Source organism: Oryzias latipes, chromosome 3 (assembly GCF_002234675.1).
Source record: "Oryzias latipes chromosome 3, ASM223467v1".
Taxonomy (NCBI): domain Eukaryota; kingdom Metazoa; phylum Chordata; class Actinopteri; order Beloniformes; family Adrianichthyidae; genus Oryzias; species Oryzias latipes.
The window spans coordinates 4,399,232-4,409,167 of NC_019861.2; the positions used below are offsets into that span (position 1 = coordinate 4,399,232).

General features: G+C 43.4%; 1 protein-coding gene across 1 annotated transcript in view; it reads left to right on the top strand.

Moving 5' to 3' along the window:
* adamtsl5 (ADAMTS like 5) overlaps window positions 1-9,268 on the top strand; it is a 31,123-nt gene extending 21,855 nt beyond the window's left edge. The window contains exons 8-13 of the mRNA XM_020711523.2: window positions 1,621-1,707; window positions 2,071-2,234; window positions 2,385-2,586; window positions 5,703-5,807; window positions 8,513-8,584; window positions 8,660-9,268. Coding sequence (XP_020567182.1) covers window positions 1,621-1,707; window positions 2,071-2,234; window positions 2,385-2,586; window positions 5,703-5,807; window positions 8,513-8,584; window positions 8,660-8,979 — 950 coding nt within the window. The 3' untranslated portion in view covers window positions 8,980-9,268. The remainder of the gene's footprint in view (window positions 1-1,620; window positions 1,708-2,070; window positions 2,235-2,384; window positions 2,587-5,702; window positions 5,808-8,512; window positions 8,585-8,659) is intronic.
* Window positions 9,269-9,936: the final 668 nt, after the last annotated feature.

A 9,936-nucleotide genomic window follows, 5' to 3' on the forward strand; every position in this document is an offset into this window, starting at 1 on the left:
ATATATCCACTATCCCTCCTCTGAACATGTCCAAACCATCTCAGTCTGGCTTCTCTGACTTTGTCGCTAACACAGGCAACATGAGCCGTCCCTCTGATGTACTCGTTCCTTATCCTGTCTAACCTGGTCACTCCTAAGGAGAACCTCAATATCTTCATCTCCGCTACCTCCATCTCAGCCTCTTGTCTCTGTCTCACTGCTACCGTCTCTAACCCATAGAGCAGAGCTGGTCTCACCACTGTCTTGTATGCCTTTCCTTTGAGTCTTGCTGGCACTCTTCTGTCACACAACACTCCTGACACTTTCCTCCTACCGCTCCAACCTGCCTGCACTCGCCTCTTCACCTCTTTTCCACACTCCCCATCACACTGAACTGTTGACCCCAAGTACTTAAACTCCTGCACCTTCTTCACCTCAGCCCCCTGTAACCTAACGCTTCTACCTTGATCCCTCTCGTTCAGACACATGTATTCTGTCTTACTACGACTGACCTTCATGCCTCTTCTTTCCAGAGCAAACCTCCACCTCTCTAGCTGTTCCTCCACCTGCTCTCTACTCTCACTGCAAATTACAATGTCATCCGCAAACATCATTGTCCAGGGAGATTCCTGTCTTACCTCGTCTGTCAGCCTGTCCATCAGCATAGCAAACAAAAAAGGACTCAAAGCTGATCCTTGGTGTAGTCCCACCTCCACCTTGAACTCCTCTGTCTGACCTACAGCACATGCACTTCAAAGGGGAAAAAACCAGCAAACATTAACACAGAGAATCTATTCACATGTCTGTATGGAGAGTCGTGTATGTGGATCAGTTTATAGCAGTGGCGGACCGCGCATTACACGACTCGGCCGTCAGTCGTGCTACGTCTGAATCCCTCAACCCCTAATGAACCATTTAACGATGCCGCAACCAGCTTTGTATTGCATATTGAAAATTCATGTAGCCACAATAAATGCCTCTAAATAAACTGAATAAACAAAACAGTAAGCAAATGTCATAATGCAACTACAGCCAGCAAAAAACATTGAAAACAACTGAATACATTTGGAATATTATTTATAATGATATTTATCATTTCACTCGTCAAAAAATCGGATTATTTGAAGACAAAATCCACCCTCCTCTCTCTCCTCAAAAACAGTTCCATCACTCTGTCATGTCGATTATGGTCTTCAGTTCCATCCAGACGTCCTTTTCTATTCCATCAAGGCCAGCGCAGAGGCCAGTCTGTCCAGATGTGTTTCTGAGTAGATTTAAATTCGCTTTAGAGCTGAAAATGTCCGCTCGACAGATGAAGTGGACACAGGGATGGTCAGCGCCAAACACACAAATCTGTACGGCTGCTTCATGATTCAATCAGATTTTTCTGATGAAGGAAGTCAAGGAAATCAGTGGGAGATTTTCTGCTAAATCCTCCATGGCGTTCATTACAGTCAGCTCTGTTTTTAACTGAGACGGATCAAAAAGAGCTCTGCGTCAAACTGGACAAGGCTGCATGTGACTTCCTAAAACTTCTGTCCAATCAGCAGGACTGAATACTGTGACGTTGCCTAAGCCTGCTAGAAGACCCCAAAAAATAAAACAAAAAAGTCCAAACTAAACATAATTTCTGTTTTTCAGGTGGCCCGTTCGGGTACAACCAGGTGGCCATGATTCCAGCTGGAGCCACGCACATCCGGGTCACAGACAACAGCAGGGACTACCTGGGTAATATCTGGCCCGTCTCGCACTGAAATACATGCTTATAACCTCTCCCCAGAGACAGCAGGGTTGCCTTCCCTTCTGGTCTCTTGACCCTATTGTGTTCCCAAAGCACCATGAGGGCATCTATTCATATCAAAGTAACTTAAGCCCCAGTTATTTTGGACATGTGGGGGGGGGGGGGGGGGGGGGGGGGGGGCTGGTTTGAATATGGTGTCCAGGCAATCCCCTGCAGTAGACAGGCTCCTCCCATTATACAGTAAAACAGTTAGGAGGGCTTCATTTATTTTGAATGACAAGTGAGTTCGTTTCAAAAAACAAGTCTAAAAAGGCTCAGTTCTTTCTTTCTTTCTTTCTTTCTCTACTCAGCTCTACAGAACAAACACTCCCAGTTTGTGATCAATGGGAACTGGAAGATCAGTGTTCCTGGTGAGTACAGCATAGCGGGAACCAAGCTGCTCTACAAGCGCTCAGCAGACACCTGGGAGAGTTTTGAGGTTCCAGGACCCACCCAGGAGGACCTGCACCTGATGGTCAGCTTCTCAGAAATCCATACATGTCCTTATCCCCCTCTTAGAATGCTTTTGGACTTTCAATAAAAGCTGGAGTTTCTGCAGAAACTCTGTTGACTTTGGATCTTCCAGGATTGGACTCAAGCCCTCTTGTCTTTCTGCTGTGTTCAGGTTCTTGCCATGGACAGAAATTCAGGGATTGAGTATGAGTACTGGCTTCCACCAGACCTCTATGCCCTTTTCCATGGGGGGAAGAGCTCGTTACGCCAGGCTCTCCACACTACCAGCTTCTTTCAAAGGAGTCCGTCTTCCACTACACCCAGTGCTTCTGCCACCAGCAGGCCTCTTCTGAGCACAGGCCGACCTCACCCGAGTAAGAAGCTTCTTTTGTGTGCTCGTGGAGAAGGATGTAGAGTTTAAGCTTCCTTCACTGTGAAGTTCGGCTTTAGCAGAGGTCTGTCACCTCGTCTTCACTCAAAGGAAAGCTACAGTAAACTCAAACCTGATTGTCTGACAGATGCTGACCAAACCATCATTTCACACACGAAGGCGTTTGACCTATGGTGCCCTCTGCGCCATAGACGGTGTGGTACGAAGGAGTTACAGTTGGATTAATTTAGTGTCAACATCTCCATCCAACATCAACTCCATCAGCTACACGTAAAGTCTTGGACCTTTCTTAGGAGACATCTGTTAAAAGACAGGAGACAGATTTGCTCATGCGTGTGAAAAATATAATAACCGTTTATGGCCTGTAGCCCTCAGCAGAACCTGTTCAGAGACACGATGTGCTCGAAAACCTTAATGAAGCTCCCTAAAGATCATTTCTGTTCAAATCACAGTCAATCTGCAGTGACGACCAGGCCCCCCACCCCCAAAGTCATGGAGTTAGCTATGGGAGACCAGAGAGACTGAATTCTTTCAAAGTTACGTGAACTTTGGGCTGACATTTTTTCCAAGCTGATATGATCAAACAGCAGATTTCCGGATTGACTTACATTAATATTTTCTTATTTTTCCAGTTTATTAAAATTGTTTTTTAGCAATACAAAGAGTTATGAAAATGATAGAGCCTAATCCTCCTTCTACATCGATGGCACTCATGTCACCAAGCACGCGAAGTGACGGTGAAGCTGTGATTGAAACCTTAAGCCAGACTGATAGATCAACACATACCTGTTGCCAGAGAGCCTGGACAGGTGTGCAGAACCACAGTGCGTGACTGTAGCTGTCGGGTAGATTACTGTCACAGTGCTCACAAATGTCTGAGTTACTGAGACCCATCTTGAACATCCTCTGTCCAGTGTAGTAAATTCTGTGAAGAGTTTTGAAATGGATTAGCTGCAGATTTGGACTTTTTGCCAGTTTAAAGGTGTTTAGACAAAGTTCTGACCAGAAACTTTCGTCTGTGCTGATACTCAAATCTGCATCCCATTTTGTTATTGGAAGTGAAATAGTATCTGTATATATCTGTATATTATAAATTATCCAGATTGCATAAGAGTTTATATATTTCAGTAGAGAGTTTTATTATTTGAGAAAAATATCAGAAAGGTAACTGGTTCTGCCAGTTCTAGATCATTGTCTTTGTATTAAAACTTTTTAGTAATTATAGATTTAAGTTGCTGATATTCCAAGAAGTTAATTAATCCATGTTTGTCGTCTTCAAGTTCCAGGGAGGTTATGAATCTTCTATCAATAATTAAATGCTCTAGTAGTGTCACGCCCCCTGCTTGCCAAGCTGGGAAGTGTGACCTTTTTTTTTGTTTATAAGGATGTCTGGGTTGTTCCAGATGGGTGTCATTTTGCACGGTTAAAGTAAGGATTTTGACACTGTAACCCTTGTGCTATCCTAGGCACTTTAACATTGTGAGTTGGGTCATCTAGACCCACTAGACAGTGCGCTGAACCTTTTTTCTTCAATGATTTGTGATCTTCACTGGTGTCCATGGATTACATGAAATCCTCTCAACCTTTGGCCACGTTTGTCATGGTACGGAGAACACGTCAATGTGAGGGTGGGGTCATAGGATGGCACAACTGTTTGGCTAATAAATGGTAGATCTGACTTGTTGATCTTACTACATAATGCCTGTTCTAAATCTAGCCATGTGTTAGATTCTGGATTGTTTTTTAACCATTTTAAGATGTATTGTAATCTATTAGCAAGAAAATAGTTGTGGAAATTAGGTAATTCTAATCATCCACAACCTTTTGCAGATTTAAACGTTTTGAGACTAATTATTGCAGGTTTATTGTTCCATTAAAAGCTTGATATAGCTGAGTCTAATATTTTGAACCACTGTAGTGGCGGTTTTGTGGGTATCATCGAGAAGAGATAATTAGGCAAAATTTAGGCATCATTTTCATTTTTACTGTGGCTACCTTGTCCATGAGGGACAGAGGCTACTTAATAAATAGATTTATATCTGGATTTGCAAAAACTTGTGGTTAGAGGGTAGACTTTTGGACCAAAGGTCTAATTAAGGCGAGCTGAAAAGGCAGAGGACCAGAGTGTGTTAAAAATGATATTAATAGGATTTTATATAGAGTTAGGGATTCCAGTAAAAATCTTTTGAAACTGTCCCATTAGAATGGGATTAAAGAGAGAAGTTGAAGTTTCCCATGAAGATTAAACTAAAGGTAGAGTTCAGAGAACTGAAGAGAACAAAAGTGACTTGAAACCAATTCTGGCTCATCCACTCTCAGTCATTCTGGCTACAGAACCAAAGAGAAAGTTTTTATCAGTGTTTCCACTCATCTGATTCTGATTCATCCTGAATTGAAACCTAAAACCTGCTGATTGTGAACCCAGATCTCCTCTCTCCCTCTGGACAGATAAGGAGGACATTGTCCTTTCACTTCGTCAAACAGAGTTCTGCATCCTTGAACTGTCAAAGTTCTATTCTGATCCTCTTTTGATCTGTTTTCAAAGTGTTCCCAGTGGTCTTCTAATTCTGATTATGCCGTTTTTAGCCAAAATCTAAAAACCTGTGTCATTTTCTTGGACATATTTTCTGCTGGGCCGCAGTAGTTCATTAGAAATCCACCTTTGAGTTGTGTGTGGGACTCAGTGAGCCCACCTCTACTTCCATCTGTTTATATTCTCTCCTGCTAGCTTACAGCCCCTCCCAACCGCACCCCATTACCGCTGCAACAAAAATGGGGAGCAATACTGGAGCATTCCAGCCGTACAGTTTCGATCCAGATTCCAGCTCAGACGGGGAAAACAGAGACGTACACGGATCTGTTTGTCTGCAGGCGGATGCATGAGAATGGAGCGGAGCAGGGAGCTTGAGGCCCGCCCAGAGTAGTTTCAACGCAACAAACACAATCTTTTTCAAATGGTTTGAATCAAGAAATCCTCAAAAATGTCATTTTAATCCTAATTTTCTTTATTTATGTCCTTCAGTATCGGAAAAATGCCTCAAAAAACACGATTTTCATTCAAGTGGATCTTTAAAGCTGAATCCTCGTGTTCTGTTTTAGTTTTAAAGAACGTGAAGCGCCCCCACAGCCGCCCCCACCAGCCCATCGCTCGACTGGAGCGAGAGGAGAGCATCAGGAGCGTTCCTTTGCTGCCGTCACCTGGAAGTAGGTCCTCCCCCACTCACCTCTTTATCCACACTGATCATCCTCACAATAGCAATAAGGCAGATATGGGGGGGGTCTCATAGGGGGGGGGGTCACATTCATAATAATAAGAAGACAAAGAGCTGGTTCTGTGAAGAACAGTTGGACATGAAGATTCAAACTGCACAGACATCTTTTAGTGGGGGGGATGTGTCTCCAGTTTACAGACCAGAGTACTCCCAATCTCATTGCTCTTCTTCTCCCTCAGTGTTTTGTTCTGGGGGGGTCTCAGTGTGTTGCTGGGTTTGAAATAAGTTGAAACTTGTTTTGAGGGGGTCAGACTTGAGTGAAACATGAAAATGTTGTTGGTGGACATACTGTATTCTGGAAAAGCCTCCCCCTCCCCAGGATGGTTTGACCCAACCTTTTTTTTCATGGCAGCTTTTGGTAGCTCCCCCCACAAGATGGGTACTGTAGAAATGCTGCAGAAAATATGGTGTGATGAGTTCCTAAAAAGTCCAAATGAGAGCCTGTGAAAGTCAGAAAACATTTAGAAGAATAGGTTTTTTGGGAGGCTGAAGTCCTCCCAAAGCACTGCATTTTTAAAGTGTGCGTTTGGGGGAGGGAGTGGGGGGCTAAAATTAGCAAGAAGCCAGTAAATATTCAGTAGTATATGCATCTTCCGTCTGTTCATGTTATCCAGATCAGAAAAGTCAAACAAGTTGCTGCTTTTAAAGGGCCTTTATCCTGCTTTTCTAAGCTTTTCAGAGTAAATTAGTTTTATTTATTTATGAACATTTGTTTCAAACATGTTAATAAATTCAATATAGGGCATATAGTGGATAGTAATACTTAAAACAACAATAGCAACAACATAAATCATACAGACTCATGTATGATAGGGTACGACAGAGATTTAGGCCCGCCAAAAAAAAAGGTAAAATTATGAGATGTAACCCTTGTGCTGTCCTAGGCACTTTAACATTGGGAGTGGGGTCATCTAGACCCACTAGACAGTGCTCTGAACCTTTTTTCTTCAATGATTTGTGATCTTCACTGGTGTCCATGGATTACATGAAATCTTTCCACCTTTATCCACCTTTGTCATGGTAGGAAGAACACGTCAATGCAAGGTTGGGGTCATCAAAGATAGCACAAGGGTTAAAGTCGTAGATTTACGACTTTTTCATTGATTGGTGGTTTGCAAGATCTCTGCAGCTCGTTGATAAAGACATTGGTGTCCGTGCAGCTTTTCACCTTCTCACCTTTCCATCCTTTCTTCCTCCACCAAAGACAACATCTCTACATCTGTGTGATGTCTGAGGAGGAGCACTTCTTTTTTCGACGTTCTTCTGCTAATATAACAGACTATTTTCATCGTTGTTGTTCTATGTTGAAACGGGACGTTTCATCTGGAGGAGGGGGCACATGGAACACTGTTTTCCTTCCGCTTTGGTGTTCTGCGCATGACAGGTTCATGACGTAAGGTGACAAATGGACTTCTGGGTATTAACAGGGCTGAATAAAGTAGCGGTCATCTAAATCCAAACGTGTCTCTGAGCTCCTCATTTTACAGATGAAACTCTGCTTTACCGACTGCTGATCTGTATGATCAGGACTCTCTTTTTTTATTTGTATAATAGATGTAATGCAGATTTATAATGATTTCGTTTTTAGATGAATACTCAGAAATGTGTGAATGGATCAAAAAAACACTTTGGGGTTGTTTATAGTAAGGAATGAACACTATAATTAGGAGGGTAAAATTATCGTGTTAATCGCGATTAACTACAGAAAAATGAACGTCTCTTTTCACATTAATCTCAATTTTAATCAGTAACTATTGTTTTCTGAAATGTAAAAAGAAAGGTCCAAATGTTTACTTGCATGAACATTTCATTTGAACACAGAACTGAGAAAATGTGTCATCCGTCACTTTCAGTGATGTCTCTGTGTACCGCTGTGTTATCAGCCTCCTCCCTCCACCTCCCCACCCCCACTCCCCCCGGCGCCACCTCCTTCATTGTGCCATGTTGCCTTGATAACCTTGACACAGTTTGGGCCTCTGAATTCCAGCAGAAGTTATCAGAAGCTGTCCAACCAGTGTGATGTAGAAAAACAAAATCCGCATCAAGGTCGTGTTCATATGTGTTAGTGATAATATGGGTTTACCTTTAGTCAAATTTCCTTTATCTTAGAATATATTTTGATGTCACCCATCAAAAGGAGGGTAACAAAGCTTGAAGAGGATCATTGACTGTAGTATTGGACTGGAAATTGTGGGCCCCAGATGGGTTTGTCCATATATTAACCCTTGTGCTATCCTAGGCACTTTACCATTGGGAGTTGGGTCATCTAGACCCACTAGACAGTGCTCTGAACCTTTTTTCTTCAATGATTTGTGAACCTCACTGGTGTCCATGGATTACATGAAATCTTTCCACCTTTATCCACCTTTATCATGGTAGGGAGAACACGTCAATTTAAGGGGGGGGGGTCATCTAAGATAGCACAAGGGTTAATTCATGAAGTAGAAAGTGTTGGATTAATTTTTTTTTCTATAATCACAAAATGACAAGAAACTAAAGAAATAAGTTTGTAAAGACGTGCTGTCATTTTATTACACCTGCATGAACTGGGGCCCCCCCAGCCCCTGCTCCCCACAGACACTCTCTCGCCCCATGTGTGCCTGCTGGCTTCATCCTGTGCTTCTGCTCCACCTCCAGGACGCTGTGGAAAGTGTTTGCGAGTCAGAGGTCGGCGGGAGCGCCGCAGGCAGTACTGCCAGAAGGACTTTGGTGAGAAATTTGGTTGTTTTCCGCTCCTGCATGTCACGGTGACACAGACTGACCTGCTGCTCCATTCTCTTTCAGTGTTTCGCGGAAAAGTTCTTGAGAAGGTGCAAAGCGGAAAGGAGACGCGCTATGACGTCCAGATCATCCACACCTACAGGAACCGCTTCCGCCTGGAGCACCGGGAGTTTCTCTGGGTCCCAAATGTGTGTGACTGCCCCCACCTGGAGGGTGGGAGGCAGTACGTCTTCATGGCACGGCGCCACATTAACTATGAGCGCACGCTAAATCGCATCCTGCTGGAGGAGGACAGTTATGTGGTGCCGTACCGACCCAGGGAGGATGAGCTCTTGTGGACCCTGGAGGGGCTGTGCAGCAGCAGAGGACCCCTGCAGCTTTGAGGGGAGTGGGGGGCATGCAACTAGCAGAAAGGGGATGGACCTTCATGCCACAAGGTGCTGGAGTTTGAGGTTTTTGAGGACATAAAACTGCTGAATACTCAAAAGTCTGACCAAGAACCAGCAGAGACGGAAGAAAAAGAGTTTAGTTTTCAAAAAAAACTTATAGTGGATGCTCAGGTTCACCTGAAAAACAAGAACATGCATCCTGTTCCTCCACTGTTTTTGTTGTTGTGTGTGTATTTGTATTGTATCACTGTGTGGCCAAGAAATAAAACCAAAATGTTCTGAATTTGCGTTTTTTCCAGTCAAAGCAGACTGAGTTTCTCCTTCTAGACCAGGGGTCTTCAACCTGAGGGTCCGAAGCCACATAAGCCTTTTTTACACATGCATTCACGTGCATACGCACGCATGTGCACACGCACAGACGAGAACTTCTGACATCACCAAGAAAACTCGATGAAAGGAGGATCCAATAGCCCTCCTTAGCTTTTTCCAAAAATCAAACATCTCCTGGAAGAATGTACATCGTACAAATTTGTCCATCAAAGTTGCATTTCCAAACTGGAAAACTCCTGTGCAAGGGGAACAACAAGTTGGGCACACCAAAAAAAAACTTTAAAAAGTGCCCCAAAAATATCTCCATATCTGACGAGATGAGAGTGTATAGGGGAGATCTAAAGTAACATAACGCCGTAGGCGCGAACTGGCAGCCACGCCTCTGTCAGTCTGCCCCAGGGCAGCTGTGGCTTCAAACATAGCTTACCATCACCAAGTATGAATGAGGAGTGAATGAATGGACACAATGTAAGCGCTTTGAGCGTCTGGAAAAGCACAGATAAATCTAATCCATTAATATTATAACATAAAAGACAACCACAATTAACACCAAAAGATTAGCTCTATGAACCGCAACTGTCAGAAACTAGTGGTGGAGAACCCAAAAATGCAGGGGGGGTA